The 20,765-nt window shown below is 46.0% G+C and overlaps 1 protein-coding gene across 1 annotated transcript in view; it reads left to right on the top strand.

Annotated features, from left to right (window-relative positions):
* Positions 1–20,765, top strand: part of p3h2 (prolyl 3-hydroxylase 2) — a 50,018-nt gene that overhangs the window by 16,707 nt on the left and 12,546 nt on the right. Inside the window, exons 2-3 of the mRNA XM_030372412.1 lie at positions 16,967–17,119; positions 17,611–17,800. Of these exons, the coding sequence (XP_030228272.1) occupies positions 16,967–17,119; positions 17,611–17,800 (343 nt within the window). The remainder of the gene's footprint in view (positions 1–16,966; positions 17,120–17,610; positions 17,801–20,765) is intronic.

The raw sequence follows: 20,765 nt of genomic DNA, 5'->3' as shown, positions 1-20,765 counted from the left end.
GATTTATTAGCACAAAGCTACTCCCAGGAGGGCTCCTTTTAAAGTCCTTGTCAGGAGAAAAAGACAATGTTTGCATAGTGCTTTAAATGGGGCTTGCAAGTCCTGCGCAAAGCAGGACTTGACTTTGACTATTTAGCTGTTCTGCACTATGTTGAAAAAATTGGAGACCTACACATCTTCTTTAAGGGAACTGTTTACATATTTAGTTCTCAATGATGAATGGTGAATTATGAAGTTCTAACAGATTTGTCTGTATTCTTTCGATATAAATTATGTTTTAGGATATATTTTCAAGTAGAGGTCTGTTTCGGGAATAAACTAAACAAATGCCTAAATAGAGCTTTGACTTTCACTTGAGTTTTTTTTTCTTAAATAAACAAAAAGCTGTAATTTTATATTAAACAGATGTGTCAATCCAGGCCTTCCGTTTTCCCTGGAATGCCAAGCCACTTCCTGGTAGAACCCTGCTTCTGATAGGCCAGCGTCTAGACGCTCTCACATCCATCTTAGCTTGTTTCTGTTAAGACATACAAGGAAACCTTCTGATAAGGTTTAACAGTCCGGTGACATCCAAAACTGGCTGTTTTTGAACTGACACTGGCAGGGGATGAAACTGCATCTCAGTCAGTCAGAGTGGAGACTTCTACACCAACTGTTGAGCTGTATCTGACTCTGTGACGATCCTTCTGGATCTGTACTTTATGCTTTCTTTAGGGAGGCTCTCACCTCTGAAACTCAAGATTTCTGAAACACAAATAGGAACTTTGAATGGTCATAATATGGACACACCCTTAAGGCCGATATATGCTCTGTTTTAGACGTAACGCGTAAGCACGTAAGATACATAACCCCCCCTTGCGCGGTAAAATATCCCCCCTTACGTGCTTAAGTGCGTCGGCCAAAATTCCTGACTATGCGACTAAAACACTACGGCCCTACGCAGCTCGCAAAGACTGTGATTGGCCAGCTAACCACATCCTTTCAGGAGTCTCACATTCTACAGCGATTTCCACTTCCACGCCCACAGATTCGTTCGTTGCTCCCCCTACTGTTCTGGCGGAGAATCCCCTTGCAACACGCGCAATCCTTAAGGAACCGTAAATCAAAACTTGTCTAAAACAAGTCCCTTGTGTAAATTACGTGCTTACGTCTCTGCGTCTAAAACGACCCTAAATCGGCCTTTAGCCCGAAGCTACCTGGCCGAGGCCTAAACATGTGAGCACTTGCAGGTGATACAGATACAGAGAGGGTACAGTAAGACAGATTACCTGTCGCTTGCAACATCGTCCTCCCTTGGTGTCCATTCATTACAAACGCACACCTTTTTTCTGACCTTTTTAAATCTCCCTTCTTAAGTTTACACTGAACTTCCATTGGCTTGTAAATTAACTAGGAAAGGTACTTCAAATTAATTTTTATAAAATTAAACAGGAGTTTCCATTACGATTTGTCAGACCTGTCTAAGGCCTTCCAGAGCCGAGTTGGTTCCAGGTGGGATTTTCTATCGCCTAAACATGTGTGCAGTCGGCTTTTATGGAGGCATTTGTCCCAGAAAGTCATTCATTGTCAAGGCCAGCGTTGACCTCAGGTGTCAACCAGAGGCCACTCAAGTCCAGATGGAGCCAAGTCAGCAAGCCATCAAGCCCCTCAGTCAGGCAGCAAGTCAGTCAGGCAGCAAAACAGGCACTCCACTCATTAGTTTTCGGATTAAATGTCTTCATTACCGACCTGCTGTTGTTCCAGGCCTCCAAACCCTTATTTCCACCAATATTACCTGGAACTTTTAGTGCCCGAACTACATTTCAAGTGAGAACAAGGTTTCTTCAACCCCTTGTTGACAGAGTTCCATAGCGGTGTAAAATAAGGTCCTCTTAAATCAGGCACATAACGAATAAAGGACATAAAAAAGCAATATTGCCACAAATCATTTGAAACAATCTGTTTATTTTGCCTCCAATCTTGGTTGGAACCAATTATCACTCTAACCACTGAAGACCTGGGTCACCCCACTCTTTGTACACATTATTCAACTCTTTTCAAGGCCATGTTCAGTGTTGCACTCCTTTTTCAGACTTCAAGTGCAATTGAGCCTTGTCTCACTCCCCAGCTTATATTTACAGCACACCATCGTGAGCAGGCCTCGGTGTGTGGCCACCAAGGATTTGCTACAACAGGAAATGGAAAATGTAAACAGATCACCAACATCTGGCTCGCGCTTTCACCCCCTTTAGCCTTGATCTCACAAGTCTTTCTGAAATACCTTCGAAACTTGAGATTGAAACACGCTGGCTACTTTGGTCCTTATAGTGGCTTGCACGAGCTAAGCTCCTCTGAGGTTGTGGTACCAGCCCTGGGGAACAGGAAGCCTGTGCTCTCCCTTACCCACATGCGATGGAGGTCTACCCGTTAATGCTGGCCCTATGCTGGGGTTTGCATAGCTACATAAGAGCTTGATTGATCCACACTTCCCTTGACCCCTATACCGCCCCACAGAGGATGGGTGGTTGGCTCTCTGAAGGAACTATGTATGTACAACAATGAACAGAGAGCGAAAATGTACGTTTGTATTTATGCCATTTGGTTGTGGTTATCCAAAGTGCTTCATAACCATTCATATCATGGGAGGTCCCAATGGGAATCAAACCCCTTATACTGCCGATGTTAATGGCGTCCCCTTAGTTGAGCCACATGGTATTTCTAAGAATGGAAATCCTTATCCATAGCATATTCATTTATTTCCAGGTTTATACATGGAAACCTTCTGAGACAAGGTTCAACAGTCTGGTCACCTCCAACATTGGCTGTTTTTAGGATGAAACTGCATAGCATATCCATTTATTTTTCAGTCTTGAGTATAGAAATCAACATGGATTTATTTTAACAGTTATTATTCACATAATGAGTCAGCATTTTATCATGGTTTGCATTGGAAACCTTCAAAGCTCTCACCCACAAAATGCGTTTTTTCATCTCTCCGCATTTGGGCGACAAGCCTACAAAGCTGTAGCAACAAAAGACGCACGAGCCAGGGTACTTAAATGATACAGTGCAGCCCTCTCTTGATTGTTCCACCCGTGTCCGACATAACCACAGGCCGAGGTTGATTACAGAGCGCTGCCATCCAGGCCCTTTCTCCCTCTTACCACCTACCCCTCACACAAATGATGTTTATTCTGCACTTAACCACCGCCCTAGCTACGCCACGGGTCTCTACGCTGGCACTTGCATTTATTCAACAAAAAAAGCTGCCGTACGTATCTCTTTGCTGACCGCTAACCTGGCCCTGAGGAAGCCCGTTATAGCATCTGTCGCTACATTACTAGCGCCTCAGCTGGATTGTAAAAACCTAGCGTTGTTAAAAGTAAACCACCCGGAAGAGCAAAGGTAGACCTGTTGGTAGAAGACAAAACGGATTGAAGACCACAGCTGAGCAGTGTCCAACAGCTGATCTATTCAGTTGAGGTAAAAAAAAACGAAACTGTTGTTCAGAATCTACTTTCTGATTTCAGTCATCTCTTTCCAGTTAAGGTTCTCGTATTGATTGGTGTTGTTGATGGTGTTGTTGCTGAAATGAAGAAGCAATTTCTCATTTGTTACTTCCGTGACCTTGAAGGACATGAATCCTAACCTCTTTGGAGTTCCTGGAATAGAAAGAGTGTGTCTCTACCTGTGCTCTCGCTCCCTCTCTCCCTCCTAACCCTTTCTGGCCCTTCTGTCACTGCTGAGGAATGTCAGGAATGCTGGTCTCCACTGAGCCAGTCAAGGGTCGGCTCACCCCCATAGGCACCAGGAAGATACAACAGGACCCCTGTGACCCTTGACCCTTAGCTCTCTCTCCAACCAGCCAATGGCATCGAAAGAACGGATCATTAAGAAGTGCCTGACCTTAGCAAGTGTTAACTGGTTGAGTAGAAAGGAAAGCTTGACAGCCGAAAGTAGGCATGGGATTAAGGGAAAATTAGTTTGTTCCTTAGAAAGTACCCCAGGCCAAACCCCTTCAAATGTGATCCTTTCTACTGCTACTTTGAACCTAGTACATAGAATATACTTGGAACCCTCTCCTTGGCAGCTAATCATTTGAAACTACTTCTCCCAGCGTATCACTTGAAACTTTTCTCTTCAAAACTACTTCTTAGAACCCGCCCCATAGTGCACGGTCCTAGAAACACCCTCCTTAGAAGGTTTCCATTGATTCTACTCTTTTTGGATTCCCCTTAGAAGCGCCTCGTGGAGCTCCTTCGCTCCCCCAGAACTCACACAACAATGCCTATGTTTTGGCTTCTCCTTCTGGCAGGGAACATCTGCTGACCCTGCTGGGGAATATCCAAACAGGGGTTGACATCAGAACAAAACAAGCCAGAGCAACCGGACAACACCCAAATAAATACAAATGCTTAAAGTTCCTTTAAGAAAAATTACTAAGCGATACCAAGTGCACGTATGCGGATATACACGCGCACACACGCAAAAACCAAAGCGTAACGTTAGATCGATTATGGTCTCAGGCGTCTGTCTGGTAGTTCGCTCTCATTTTTCCTACTCGGGGGGGGGGGGGGCTTTGGAAGGTGTGTGTTTGTCCATTTCCATGTGTGTGTCTTTATCCTTCTGGGAGTGTGTGTGGTTGTGTGCCAGTGTGTGTGTGTGTGTGTGTCCGAGTTTGTGTCAGTGTGTGTGTGTCTTCATCCTTCTGGGAGAGTGTGTGTGGGTGTGTGTCAGTGCGCGTGTCAGGGTTTGTGTCTGTGTGTGTCCCGTCTGTCCCGCGTCCTGTGTGTGTGTGTGATTTGGCCTAAATTCCATTTAGCACGCTGTGTGTCAGGTATGCTAGTTCTGTGCTATGTGACAGCAACCCTGCGGGGGGCAGGGCTTCAGGGAGGGGGTTAAATCACCTCTAGAGGCCCGTGTGAAGGAAAGATCCCTTACGCTTTCTTCCCTCCATGCTTTAGTTGGTGATCGATATTAGTAATTCAGCACGCACGCACGATAAGTCCGTACACGCACACATACAATTCCATCCACACACACACACACACACACACACGTACACACACACACACACACACACACACACACACGTACACATCTATACACACACACACACACACACACACACACACACACACACACACACACACACACACACACACACACACACACACACACACACACACACACACACACACACACACACACACACAAACTTGTGGTCTCTTACGTTTTACAACAAATGCATCCAGCCCCAGTCAATGCAGAATGTGGGAGAGCAAGACAGCTCTCTGAGTCTTCTCCCAGTTGTGTCCACACACCCGCTCGCATGACGCGTGTGTGTGAGCAGCCAGAGGAAATGTAGCCGAGTGACAGCCCCTCACTGGATGGTGGGCCATGGGGCTGCAGGAATGGTACCCTTGGCGGGGGGGCTCACGAGTCTGTTTATAACCAGCTGCTTGAACATTGACCCCTGACCTTTACCTTGAAGCAGTACACTTCTATTCTTTGATTTGCCTAATGTGTGTATGAAAAAGGTATGAAAAACTATTAGTGGTGAGTGATACAACTTGATCTGTTTGTGTGTGTGTGTGTGTGTGTGTGTGTGTGTGTGTGTGTGTGTGTGTGTGTGTGTGTGTGTGTGTGTGTGTGTGGGTGTGTGGGTGTGTGCAGGCGTGTGCTTTTTGGAGCAGTGGAGTCAGATAAAACATTACATGATTCAAATATTATTCTCCGCTTATGTGTGTTTATAATCACAGAAGTGGTTCCAGCTGGTGACCACGCGTTGTACATTTCTCCCACCTCAAATGTTTTATCGTGCTTATATCTGCTCCAACCCCCCCCCGCACCCCCCCATTCGCCGTCACATATTTCTTTATCTGGGGTCAATGATGTGGTTTACATTCTGCAACTCTGCTTGTGTTTCTTCATGCACTTGGCAGCCAGTGGGGAACTGAGGGCACTCACAAACAACTCAGCCTGCCTGCTTTTGACACCGTCCACGTAGAACAGAAGTGGGAGGGAGAAACCCACATTTTGGTCAATCAGAGAGATCATGGTGTCGTAGTAGCAGTGGATACCTACCACAGGCTTTCCTCATGGGAATCAAACCCAACAACTTTTTTCTGGGTTAGATTCCCATGAGGAAAGCCTGCTGTGTCCATGAGCAAGATGCATACATCTTGGCGGATGAAGTGGCATTTGGATTGGATAATGGCTCTACTAAATCACCAATAATAATAATCATTAATAATCATTCAAAAAAATATAAAATCGACAAAGAGGAGGTTATATCAGGTTACCAGGAAGAGAAGGCATCTCCTGCCAATGACCCCTCCCCCGCTGGGAGTGACCCAGGGATCTGGTTGCATCCTCTCTCTCGGAGAGCCCCAGAGATCCTGAGTTGGAGGAGGCGTGGACTAGAGGGGGCTAAGTAGACAAGGAAGGAAGGATGGATTAGAGTGAAAACAGACTGAAAGCAGAAGGCCAGGGACAGATCGTCCCAGGATGGACAGAAAAACAAGAGAGGGGGGCGACGGGGGGGGGGGGGGGGGGAGATAGGGGAGAGGGAGATGTCTCTTTAAGTTCCCCCAGACTCTCTGTTTGGAAAGTGGGGGGAGCAGCTCTCCTGCCAGCAGCCCTGTCTGCCAGGCTACTGTCTGCTGCTCAGTCCAACCACTCCAGGACCTCCAGCAAAAACAACCCCCCCAGAAACACATGCTTACACTCTCTCTCCATCTGTCTGTGTGTCTCTATGTCTCTGTGTGTCTCTCCGTCTCCCTCGGTCTGTGTGTGTGTGTGTGTGTGTGTGTGTGTGTGTGTGTGTGTGTGTGTGTGTGTGTGTGTGTGTGTGTGTGTGTGTGTGTGTGTGTGTCTCTCTCTCACTCCAGCATTAGCACTAGCATTAGTACAGAATATTCTACCCGACCCCCTTGACAGCCCCTTCAGAGAACCCAGCAAAAGACTTATCTTCTGTTATCGCGTGTGTGTGTGCGCGTGCGCGTGCGCGTGTGCGTGCGTGCGTGTGTGTGTGGGTGTGTATATGTGTGTGTTTGTCCTAGATTGATCCTGTTCAGCTAAGCCACTCCACTGAACGCTATCGCTATAGAGAAAATCCATGGCCTTTCTGAAAGCCTCTCAACATTCAAAATTCCAGATTGATATGTTGAGACGCACCCTTTACCTTTTTGCTATTTCTTGGGGGGAATCAGAAGCAGGGAGTGTTTGAAAACTGGGTGGACGGATGAATGCTGGTATTGTCTGGAAAGGGCATCTATAACACAGTGTTTCTCTGTTAGACACACACACACACATCTACACACACATACCTTCATACACACACGCACACATGCTGAGAGCCTCTAATCTTAGTTCTATCCTCAAGGACAATGTTGTTCTTTGGGAACTAACACCTAAACCTACACAAAGTCTCCCCACTCTCTCCATCCGGCATACATGTGCACACACGCAAAAAAACGAAGCGAAACGTTAGATCGATTATGGTCCCAGGCGTCTGGTAGTTCGCTCCCAGTTTCCTACTCGGGTGTGTTTGGAAGATTTGTGTTCGTCCATTTCCATGTGTGTGTCTTTATCCTACTGGGAGTGAGTGAGGTTGTGTCAGAGATTGTGTCGGTGTGTGTGTCTTTATCCTTCTGAGTGTGTGTGTGTGGTTGTGTGTCAGAGTTTATGTCATTGTGTTTCACGTCTGTCTTGCGTCCTCCGTCCACCTCCATCACTCCCACACCCACCCAAAGGCCCTCGCTGTTCTGTGGGAAAACCCCCAGAACCAGAGGACCAAGGGAGAGGGAGAGAGGGGGCGATCCCTGACCCCCGTGCTCCAAGTCCGTTCAAAGTTTCCCACCGAATGCGTCATCTCTTGTAATCGGGTTTGCACGCGGGTATCCTCTTGTTTATGGCGGGGGAGGGGGTTTGAAGGGATGTCAGGTGGGAGCATTTCCTTCCGCCTTCATTCAATTGGAAAGAGCCAGCAATCCTTGTTCGTTGAGCTCATGATGATTGATTATTTTAACCCACCCAAAATAAATTCGTCAGGACTACTTGGGCAGCCTTGGCAGCCAGGGCATGCATCAAGTTTTGTTCACATCCGTTTCATATTGTTGGGGGATTTATGTTTACAAAAAGACCCTTTGTGTGTGAGTGGAAAGAAATAGCGTTGGAGGATAAAGTGAGTGACATGTTGCTCATCATGGCCCGTATTCAGAAGAGAGAGGCGGGTGTGTCACTTCTATATTTATATCAGGGATCGAGGGAAGGAGGGAGGGAGGTAAGGAGGGAGGGAGGAAGAGCCCTGACCTGCTCCCATACATGTGTGCGCTGCTGCTGCCCCAGATGAACAAACACACCCACACCCACACCCACACACACACACACACACACCTTGTGTTCTGAGGTCGCCGTGGTAACGGGCGTGCTCCCGGTGAGGCAAAGCCGAGCGGGACAGGCGTCTCAGCAGAGAGCTGGTCGTCAGGGTAATCATACGGTAGCCGATACATGAGAAGAAGAAAACCATCATCATAAGCACCCACAAGTCTTCGCTTCTCTCAGTGATGCTCGGTGAAGAAGGAGCGACTCCCTTCTTCTGCTGTCTGGTGATGTCAGCCCCAGAGCAGCAACCAGTTGGAACCAGTCGCACATATCCCTCCGAACGTCCGATTCGTTCATTCATTGGACCGGATTACGCCGGATCCAGATAAGCCTCCGATAGTCATAAATTGTGTTTAGACAAGTAATGAGTTTCACAGTCTGTTCCCCATTTTTGGTCGGTGAGTTCAGGCCACTATGAAACCGTACGTACTGAGGCATTCATTCCAATAATCAAAGCCAGTAGTCTCCCCTTCACTCAGACCACACAGCCAGGGCGCACACACACACACACACACACACACACACACACACACACACACACACACACACACACACACACACACACACACACACACACTAGACTGACGGAAGGCCACTCTGCTCTGCTGCCGACGCCACTCATCACAGTGGCCAGATTCTTCAGCCTCTGTTTTCCTTTTCCGCGTGCGGCGTGTCCGGCCGCTCTGTAGTGGAGATGAAGGGCGACGGGCTGTGAAAAAGGAGAAGGAGGAGGTGAAGGCTTGGCGTTCGCAGCCTGTCTGCCCCCCAGGCCCTTCCTCCTGGCCTCCTCCCCACGCAGCCTGTCCAAGTGAAAGAGGGGCTTTTAAACCCAGCGACAGTGGCGAGCTCTTTTTCCGGCATTCCTCAGACATGACCTTATCCGGGGAACATGTGCTACTGGCCCAGGGTGGGGCGAGGACACGCAGAAAGAGCCCAGTGTGCGGAGCTGTCAGCGGGAACGGGCAGATGAGAGAGGGGAAGGGAGAGGTGTGATGGAAAGGCTCGGGGCTCGGAGGGGGTGGAGAGGGGGGGGGGGGGGGTTAGACAGGCACAATGAGAGAGTATCCTAATCGCGCCAACCCATTGCATCACTCACACATCGCTCCTCAAAGGGCTTGACTGGTGGTGTTTTACTTGCCTCTCGCGCTCGGTGGATTTAACGTGCTTGAGGAAGTGCAGGTCATGGCTGGTTCTGCCGGCCTGAGTGAGATGTGGCATGAGAAGGCTGCCATAACCAGGCAATAGCGGAAGATAACCTGAATATAGAGCAGGGAACTTCAGGCCATTGTGTTATCTCTATGAGATGAGGAAAGACTTCCGTCATTCACAGTTGTGATATGTTGTCGTTAAAGTTGAGGATTGTTTCACCAATGAACGGATAGATGTGTTTTCAAGATGTGCGAAAATATGTTAAAGAGATTTTGTGTTTTTGTGTGTACTATGTACGGAAGGTCACGCACTATTAAAATAAATGTTGTTTCCTACAATTTAAGGAACAGAGGGCTATTCATTTCACCACCTCAAACCCCTAGAGTGGCAGTGAAGACATCAGCTTGAACACATAACTCTAGACTAGAGGGTGTATGATCCACTGAGTGCCAGGCAAAACCATTTTCTTGTTATTGACGCCATTCCAACATTGGGAAATGGTGTGGCTTTTGTTCCTGCTATGTTAAACAACGCTTCTCTGTCAAAGTGCAGGCCAATAATGATCTAGAGCAATTTGAAGGCTGCCAAGGACATCCCGAATGATAGAAATGATGCGTGATTCATTTGTTGATTTTTTAATAAATCATGGAACATTTAATACTCTGCACGTGTGTGTGTGTGTGTGTGTGTGTTTATGTGTGTGTAATATAATGTAGGCCTAATGCTAGGAACAAAACTGTTCCCAGAGACCCAGCTACAGAACCTGGGATTCTGTTGCTGTACCTCCAACCCTTGTTGTTGCTACTTCTGCACTTCCATTCTCTGCTACATTATGTTCAGTCTAGGGCAGTGGCGATGTGTTGCTTAGTGTTCCCCCTTCTTAACAGGCACGATTTGCTGCCATATCAAAATGGCTTGTATCGTGGCTAAACAGTTCACACCATTTTGGATCGGCTACAGAGATCTCTCCATCTTCGCACTTCGAAAACAAACTTTTGTGTTTACCGAATGGTAAATATTTGTTTCATTAACCCGCATGCAGAATAAGTAGAAACAGACTTGGTTCCATCTAAACAGGTGGCTGGAACGCTCATGTGCCAAGGTCACGAGGATGGCTTTCTGAATATAAGCAAATAACACGGTCTGAGTGTAGACTGAACAAGGCTGTCATGGTACTTTAATGGTTTTTAAGAGAAAATAAACATTGTCTTTAACAAATTGAATTGATAGTGAGGACGAGTGGCCTTTTTGTTTGAGAGAGTAATACCTTCACTAAGCCAATCAACCTTCCAGTTCAGCTGAGGTGAAGATTTGCTTTTTCCATAGTAGACCATATGAATAAGAAAAAGTTGTCCTTTGCGGAGCCGGATATGGACCTAGACCTCTACATCATGTTATGTCTGAGCAAGCAGGATGCCCCCTGATAGAAAGGTTGATTACAGTATTACTCCTTCCAAGTGTGTCCTAACCAACAGAGATAGTATGTCCTTTATCGTGTATGGGTGTGTGTGTGTGTGTGTGTGCGTGCGCGCATGTGTGTGCGGTGTGCGTGGGCTCCCATCAAATCTGCCATCCGCGATGAACAATGTTGTTACCAGAATGCATTGGAGGCATTGAGTTGCTGTTGTTTGTGAATGAAAAAGGCCACCCAAATGGCCATGAAAGAGAACAGTCAGAAGCAGCCAAGAACATGTAACTGCGATTAGCTAGTCGTGCTGCCATAGGGTCTTCTAGGATAACCTTTCAAATGCTCCATCAACTTGACAGGCTATTAGGCCTACAGCCCCAGTGTGTTTGAAAATCCATGCTACTGGACTACTGTGTAGCGTGATCACTGATGCATGATGGTGATCTAGATCACCAACGGTTTCCATCCCCTGCAAAGTGTCAGAAAACGTGGCTCAAATAGTCTGTATTTAGAAGCTGCGGTTCGCAGGTTCGACCGCTCCCCATGGAATGCTGCTAGCTCCTCTGTAATTATTATTTGATGACGCTAGGGGTTTGTGGCAAAACCAAAGAAAGGGCGTCTATTCATCTGTCCACGGCACTATTTAGGGTGTAGGATCACGTGCCATGAGTCACACCATACCACCGCGTCTGCATGCATCCAATGTACGGCAGCACTTGACATCAGCCTATAGGAACGTCTTACGCCGGGAGCTGACACGGAACGATCCAATCAGAAGGACCGAGAGCCGTACAATATGCTGTTTATGTTGAGATATTTTTGTAAGTGATGAGGTGAGGTTTAAAACATCTATCCTGCTGAGAGAGAGAGAGAGAGAGAGAGAGAGAGAGATAGAGAGAGAGAGAGAGAGAGGCTTTGAGCCTTGTGTGAGAGCGAGAGGCGTTCATTATGTTTGGCAAGGCTTGTAGCCCACATCAAGAACATTGAATGGCAGAGGTGTCCATCCAGCTTTTACATGGGTAGGTCTTAAGAGAGTGGGAGTCATTCATCTCTACAGGTGCTCCTTTCAAAGACTCTCACGGCAGAGGAAAAATGTACCCGGTCCTCAGGTTTTACATGAGGCTACTAAATGCGCTCAATGAGTGGCTTTTAGCAGCAGCGCCCTGGTGCAGTGCTTCTCCAAGCGAGTACTGACGATTTGTTTGCAAACATGTCTCTAAAGCTTTTACTCAACCACTTTTTGGGGAATTGGTATAATCTGTTTTCTGGCAAAAAGAATAGCGGGGGTCGTTTTTTTGACAGCTGCATCAGGGACCACGCTACACCAGAGCATACGTTTTGTCACACTGACTCCATGGGAACAATACAAATACTGGCCTTTAGACAAAGAGGAAATCGGGATGCCAGAAAGTGTCCCACGATGGATGAGAAGAGAGGTCTCACTATCAGAGTGTGAGTCCGTTTTTCAATAAGTTGAAAAACTCTCTCTGCATCATCCAGAGACGGTGGTCATTGAAGAACGTGTGATTTAATAGTGCATGGTGCTTTGTTTCCATTACGCCATGACGCGTAGCCCAGGAACTATCTTAAAAAAATGATGGATTTCTCTCTCTGTTGCCCAAGGGGGTGCCCTGACTTTCCCCTTGTCAGGTTTAAGAGCATATGTTTTTAATGTTTAAGTGGGTGTGTTTGGACTTGGCAGAGGTTTTCAGACGATTTTTTTTTACTCGAATGCCAAGTGCTGGAATAATACGATCTCCATAGATGATGTATTACTTTGTGAAGCCAGCAACTGTTCAACGTAAACCTGTTGTCAGTCCAGTAAAAACCATTCACCAAGCCAATCTAAGGGTCCTGGCTTTTTCCGCTCTGCCTTGGGTTTGACAATTTCTCGAGAGTGTATATCTTTATATGTTGGATGACAATCTATATTCTGCTCAATACCCATGGGACACCTGTGTTACTGTGAATACCCACAGCAAAGAGAGCTTATTTTGCCTCATAGTGCCACAGAAACAAGGAATAAAATCCTATTGTTTTAACAAAACAAAGTACACGGAATGTGAATGTGTTTTTCTTGTATGTGCGTTAATATACCTTTTGCTCACCTCAAAAAGAAATCATAAGCATTATTAGTCTGTCTTTACACAACCTCATGCTTTGGCCTTTATGTTAATATTTCCAAATGGTGAAAACCACAATACTTCCTCTTCCCCCTTAATCATATGTGGATCAGAGCTCCATCCAGTGACGGGACAATAGATGTGACGCTGGCCAGCTGCAGCTGTGTTTGTGCTGGGAAGGCTTGTAGGGGATGACCCCACACTTTCTCCTCAAGACCCTCCCCCGAGGGGTAGGAAACAAGCTTCTCTCACAGCCTCCTCCCCCTGCTCTGGAAATCCAGTGATAGGTCAATAGGCCTTCCTCCCTGGAGAGAAAATGCAAAAATGTGTCCTTGTTGTTGTATAATTTTGTCCATAATGTTTATTTTTCAACTTTTTTGCTTCCTGATGTCGTTTTCAATCATTTTCTTCCTTTATCTCTTTCTCTATGGCTCTGTGTGTGTTTGTGTCTGCGTGTGGTTTTGTGTTTGTGTGTGTGTTTGTGTGTGTGTGTGTGTGTGTGTGTGTGTGTGTGTGTGTGTGTGTGTGTGTGTGTGTGTGTGTGTGTGTGTGTGTGTGTGTGCGTGTGTGTGTGTGTGTGTGTGTGTGTGTGTGTGTGTGTTTGTGTCTTTGTCTGGGTGGTGTGTCTGTGTCTGTGTCTGTGTCTGTGTGTGTGTGTGAGTCTGTTTGTCTGTGTCTGTCTGTTTGTCTGTGTGTGTCCTTGTAGATTATTCTGCTCGTCCATAATAGGGATCCTGCCTGGGAATCCTGGGGCTGGCAGCACAGGCAGGAATGTCGTTGATGCCAGCTCTTATTTTTCGGTCTTTTAGAAGTAACCAAGCATGTCATCCAAAGTCCTTTTCCTTTTCCCCCCAAGATTCCTCAGCACCAGCCGAGAACCCAACAACACAACTCACTTTGATTTATCGTGTATATTATGTAATATACTATGGGAAAAAACGTCCCACGTCACAAGATTACGGCTGGCGGTCCATTTGATCAACATCAATCCATCCCCACCATGCAAGTTATGCGTAGAGCAGCTGATTTACGTCTTGAAGGCATATACACAACTCGTGCTGTGTTGCTGATTTAGCTCCCCCCTCGCAAACAGTCCAGGTCAGCACCGAACAATGTCGTCTTTGTGTTCCAAGGAGTAACCCCACCTCCCCTCCCTTACCAAACACCGTAGAGTTGTGTTTATAGAGGTGCTCCACCAGATCCATCGACCGCTCCATGATTGGCCCGGCCTCTCTGGCATCCACCCACCCGGCTGAACCCCTTTCAACTGTAAAGGCGTTTCCAACTGAGGATTTGTGAAAGCGATTGAGATTTATGATTGGTCTGCACCTGTTGGGGACTTGATGTCAACGTTTGTCCCTGGCCTGGTTTCATGTTCACTGACATCCTGGGCGACTGTACTTGCAGGGTTAGAGGGCTCCATTCCTCAACTAGACAGTGGGCTATCCCTCTCCAAGCCTTTCTGTCGTCATACACCCTTTTAGCCCCTTTTCCTCCCTGACTCTGTCACGCACACACACACAGCCAAACTTTTACAACTAGTTTTTCAACTTTTGACAGGAGTACATTTTTATTTCATTGTTTTCTTTGACTTCACTGAAGGAAACGGTAAATTGTGTCTGTTTGCATGTGTGTGTCTGTGCGCGCAGCCACTTGTGTTTTGTGTGGCAGCAGGGTGATATCAGTGGTTGAGGGACACTATGAAAACAATAGAGAAGGGGAAGAGATCCCCATTAGTTACACAAATGCCAGGATCAGAATACAGACTAACCGTAACTGATCTGGACCCGAAGCTACAGACAGTCAGTGTGCTTGGCTTTCCCTCCATAGAAGCAACCCACAAGAGGGGAGAGGTATACTGTAGTCAGTAGTGGTTCTGATTGGTTGGCTGAAGATTGTCGCCAGGAGGAGCAGATTGCGATAAGCGTCAGAAGGAATGAACATGTGTGTCCTTTTCAAATCGAGGGCTGGTTCAAATCAAACGACCTGCTTCTACATTGAACTATTTATGAGGTGATGAGGTGATGTATGACACTGTTATGCAGGCCAGAGAGAGAGTGAGAGCGAGAGAGGGAGTGAGAGCAAGTTATTTTGAGATCTGTTCAGTAACTCTTTTTTTAGGTTAGTAAGCATGAGGTGAGGTGGTGGTGGAAAATAAATTGTGTTGCGGTTTACACGCCTTTGATGTCAAAGGTTGCCATGTTAACTGGTGTTTGTATGGGATAGTGAGATGGATTGGGCCAGGGTGAGGGGGAAGGTTCCTTCATAATGGTTTCAACATCTGGAAGTGTTCCCGGCAGCTTGAACAATATTCCACCTGTGTTGACCCAGTAGCAAATCTGTTGGAAGGGGGAAACTGAAAGCTATCCCTTTTGGTTCTCCAAACAAAATCAATAGACTTGTTTTGTCATTGTGATATCTTGATACGGACGTATGGGGTGGGTGACTTCTTCCATAATGCCTATTGATCCTGAACCGGAAACGATGGAAAACAGGCTATCAGCAAATGAGGCTGATAAACCCATGGCAACACGATGGAATGTGGTCCAGGAAGGGCCAAGTGGGTCATCCTTACACCAATAAACCGAACTAATGGCAGATGTTGGTGCTGAGCCAGCAGAGAGCTGTGTCATCTCTTCGATTATTGCCTGTGTCTGCATGGTAGAAAGTGCTACGTTTTAAAGTGGATATTATCTCAGTCCGCTGCCCCGACTTGGACATGAAAGCTGCCAGGGCTCATCCCTTTCAGTATGAGTTGATAATATCCACACAACACGGTCTTATAGAATCTCTCCGCTTGAATTTGTTTTACTGTGTGGTAGAACATGCACACAACAAAACATGAAAAGCTAAAACACCCCCCCACACACACACACACACACACACACACACACACACACACACACACACACACACACACACACACACACACACACACACACACACACACACACACACACACACACACACACGCACAAACTGTGGTGGAATGGTTTTATTTTTCATTTTGGGCTACCTTTCTGCTGTCAGCAGCAGAACCTTACCGATCGAAGGCATTCCAGAATTGGACTTTCTTCCATATTTCTTGATGGAAATTCCTTTTCAGCAGTTTTACTTTACAGTTTGACTTCCTTTCTGGGTAATTTTGGAGAATTTTGATAAAGCACACCCAGCCCAGAAGGCCTGAACAACGCAACCCCCAGCGATCAGAGCGCACGGCTGTGCCTTCTTCTTTCTCCCGTACTCTGTTTACATTTATTAAGGCTGGTTTGTCTCTGTCTCTTACTACCCTGGAGGACATACAGTCCAGCTGCTCACAGTGTGACGCACAACCTGGCTTCTAATGAGTGCAGTCCCTTCGCCCTCTTTTGGAGTATCTTTTTGTGAATTCAATAAAAGTGCTGTGTGAATGCTTTTGGAGTACAACCTTTCCTCCTCTCGCCAGCCCCAAAACACAGATGCCAAACAGACCAGTGTTGAACCAGAACTCAACCCGAGAACAGACTTCATGGCCATTTATGTTTGATATAATTACGATATTGGTCCAATGTGTTTTTTTTTTTGTTTTTTTATCCACTGTACAGCCCTTTGGTCAGTTAACAAATTAAATTTACTTACTTACTTAAGGCTAATCACCACTCCTTTCTCCCTCTCTGTCTCTGTCTCTGTCTCTGTCTCTCTCTCTCTCTCTCTCTCTCTCTCTCTCTCTCTCTCTCTCTCTCTCTCTCTCTCTCTCTCTCTCTCTCTCTGTCTCTGTCTCTGTCTCTCTCTCTCTCTATGTCTCTGTCTCTGTCTCTCTCTCTCTCTCTCTCTCTCTCTCTCTCTCTCTCTCTCTCTCTCTCTCTCTCTCTCTCTGTCTCTGTCTCTGTCTCTGTCTCTGTCTCTCTCCCTCTCTCTGTCTCTGTCTCTGTGTCCCTAGTTGAAGCAGCCGGAGGATGCAGCTGCAGCGGCCCACACCTACTTCCAGGCCAACCCGGAGCATGTGGAGATGGGTCAGAACCTGGAGCAGTACAAGAACCAGGAGGGCATGCTGGAGGAGCACTTTGTGGACCGAGAAGCCAGGCCCCACCAGGTACCCTCAAAGTTTCTATGGTTCAGTTGATCAGAGACTCACGGATGATGGAGTTTAATCTGCCATATGCCGCGGAAATCATTGTTTGGATAAACAAACTTCCTACAACTGTGTTTCGCCAGCAGTTTTTTTAACATTAGGTGAAGGTTTTGCCTAATTGATCTACAATCAGCGCTTATTAAGAAATTGAGAGAAATGAAGTTGGAAAGAAGATGAGTTAAGGGGAAGTGTTTGTGTTGCTCAAAAGCCAGAAATGTAACCAAATCAATCAGTCATAGAGGCGTAAAAAACCTACGGCCTGGTATTGCACAAAAACAGTTGCCACCAGTGCCGTTGTTTACATTTTTTAGGTATCTCAGACTTACATCTCATTTCTAAAGGTTTGTTTTTGCATTCCTCCAGGCCAAATCTGATCGGTCTTTGAGTAAGACGGGTCCCTTCGGAATAAAAACCTTCCAAAACGCCGCTCTATCTCTGTTCCCCCGCCCCAGCGTTCCTTCTCCGCCGGGGTGCGGCTCTACGATGACGGCGACTACGAGGGAGCCATCGTGATGTTCGAGAAGGCCCTGGTTGAGTACTACAGAGCAGATGTGAAGTGCCGGGCCCTCTGCCAGGGGCCACAAAGGTTCGAGGGCCACGACCACCTCCTGTACCGCTACAGCCTCCATGAGCTCATATCAGGTGAGACGCGCCACGCAGAGGAAGCGGTTTGGAATGATAGGCCTTTGGCCTGGAGCTTGTTTTGATGAAGTAGCTTGTTTTTATCAGCTTGTCCTGATTTTCCATCCAGGGCTACGACTGCACATTTTTTCAGCTGTTGTGAAATAGGGCCGCTGGTTTTGCTCGACAGTTCAATCTTCCCTCAGCAGTTTGAGAGGGATCTGTCCTCGTGAATTACAGCTTATTGTTAATTTTGAAGTGATGAAATAAGCAATGATTTTGGGATGAGCGGCATGGCATTGATAAAACAGTGATGTGTCACAACACGCCATGCAGCTTGGATTAGCGTCAGGCGGTTCGTACAATTGCGTTACGGTCGCATCGCACTTAGTTTGGCTGATTAACCTACTAATACCCCACCAATACCCATGGTTTCTAAGAAGAGCTCTCAGACGTTATGTAGTCCTTACTATAAATCTAAATGTGTCAGAAACATTGAGCTCCCAAGTGAGTAACAAAAACGGAACAGAATAGACAAATCGGTCTTGGTTTCTGTGTTGAAACGTGGAGGCGTCAATGCGGTTGCAATGAAGCGGTCGTACGTGGTCGTTTACAAATTGCATTTTACAAAAAATAAACCATCGCATACAAGAAACGCTTTCAGATTTATCTTGTTTACAACCGCTCTCCGGGACACAGTTCATCCTCTTTTTCTCATGTGGAGTAACGCGATTCCGAGAAGAGTTTTTTGTTACTGCATTTCCGTTGACTCCCATCCTTCATGTGGTCTGTTTGTTGATAGGACGTGTCTAGCCCTGCTGACATCTGCACCTCCCTCCTGCCTTGGTTTAGCAGTCCTGTCCCGTCTCGAGGGTTGTGGGTTCTGAAATGGTGTGACGTAATCCAAGTGTGTAGACAGCCAAGACGCTGAGGCTAGAAATAAAAGAGGACTTTTAGAAATTGCGGCTGCACAACGTTTAATCAGCTTATCGTGTTCTGCCTTAGTTTTTGAAAGCTTTGAAGGTTCCTGAGGTGGTGAAAAGGCGGGGTCTGTAGGAATAATACCAGCCTTCTATACATAAACTTACCAAGCATCTTAATTTGAGTTCTTGCAAGCTGATGAAAGCGACACTTGGAACAGAGACCAAGATAGAACAAATTAAGTTGGAAAGAGGATGAGTGTTTGTGTTGTTCAGAAGCCAGAAATTGAACAAAAAAACACAGCCTTAGTCATGTATTGATTCAGCTCAAAACTCATTTGATCGTAATCTCCTTTATTAAAAGTATCCAAATATCATCCAGATGTCATACAATAATATCGAACAACGTCGGATAACAATCACACGAGCGATTTCATAGAAAATACGTAGTCTCCAATACCATGGTAATGTCTTTAACATTATTATAAAATAGTATTGCCTTGCAAGTAGTACAAGCATTGGATCATGTAGCGAATTATGATGATTACGATCTGATTACGTCAGTCACTGCTAGGTCGGTTAGCGGTAGCTGGCAGCTAGCTGTGGGTTCCGGGCAAGGGGGGTCAGTGGGTTGGGGGAGGGTGCAGACGAGCTTGATGTGGAGGACCCTGTGACAAGAGCGTTAACCATAGCAAAACACTGGCACCAAAAGACAATCGTATAATTATGCTTTTTAACACACACACACACACACACACACACACACACACACACACACACACACACACACACACACACACACACACACACACACACACACACACACACACACACACACACACACAGGGGAAAGGCCTTCCAGGATGTAAAGTGAGATGCCTAGCTAGTCAATGTGCGGTAGCTGCAGCCTAATCAGTGCAACAAGCGTTTTGGGTTCTCCGCCATAGGTGGAGCCTGCTTTATGTAAATACTGGGAAAATTTGCTAATTACCTTTGCTCCGGGCTTTGTTTGGCTTTTAATCAGTGGATTCCTTTACAGGTTTCTATAGTTTCTATAGCAGAGATTGTAAGTGATTGTTATTTAACTTTGGGCCAGGCAAATGTAGAAATGATGGATGCTATTTATGTCTAAAAATAGAATAAATGAAGAGCGAAAATGTAACGATAGGCAACAATCTTTTTGTTAGGCTGTATTGCAAGTATTCGTTTGGAGATGATTATGTCTAGGTATAGAGGCTATAGGTAGGTATAAGGTTAACAGGGAAACATTTAGCTCTAGACTAGAGATTTGTAGGGTTAAGTTAAGGATCAGAGTTAAACACTGTTGCCTTTGCCTTAACTTAATATGACGATGATGATGTTGTTGTATGTTGACTTGCATGTCTGGCAATGATTAAAATATGGCGTGCAGGATAAAGACGCATCTCTTTGCCTCGCGGAGTAACACGTTTCAGCCCACTGATTCTTGAAGGGTCACGGTTTACAGCAGACATCCAACATGTCAACCCGTATGCCAAACACAATAAAGTAATTTGAGTAAAGACATACCCCAGGAAGGCATTTGGTTCATTTGGACATAAATACACACACATACAAATTCCCAGCAAACATAGTATTGTAGTACAACTAGCATCTGTGCACCACACATTTATCCTATTAAGATATGTGGTGTACTTAACAGATTTATAGTCAAGCACTGGCATTGGATGAAATGGAGGCGTTGCTAAATGTTGATATTTATCACAATGGTTGAGTTCACAATATCCAATGACTCCATAACTTCATACCCTGATATGATTAAAGTGCACCTTTGCATGGATGTATTATTGTTGTATTTGTTTTTGCCTTGTTTTGTCTGACATACTTTCCTATTGGTGACTGCCAGCCGCCTACTTTAGTAAAAATAAATTACTGTGATTCACTGGAGCAGTGTTATAAACCCATTTTTAACCTCCTACCGCATGAGCTAAGCTGTAGTGCCCCAAGTCTTGGCTGAAAAAGACCATATCTTAAATTATATTTTTTCCGGCTGTTAAATAAAAGGGGTTGAGCACAATATTTTCCAA

The sequence above is a fragment of the Gadus morhua genome, chromosome 12 (genome assembly GCF_902167405.1).
Source record: "Gadus morhua chromosome 12, gadMor3.0, whole genome shotgun sequence".
Lineage (NCBI taxonomy): Eukaryota > Metazoa > Chordata > Actinopteri > Gadiformes > Gadidae > Gadus > Gadus morhua.
The sequence above is the reverse complement of the archived record's forward strand: the minus strand, read 5'-3'. Positions and strand labels throughout refer to the sequence as shown.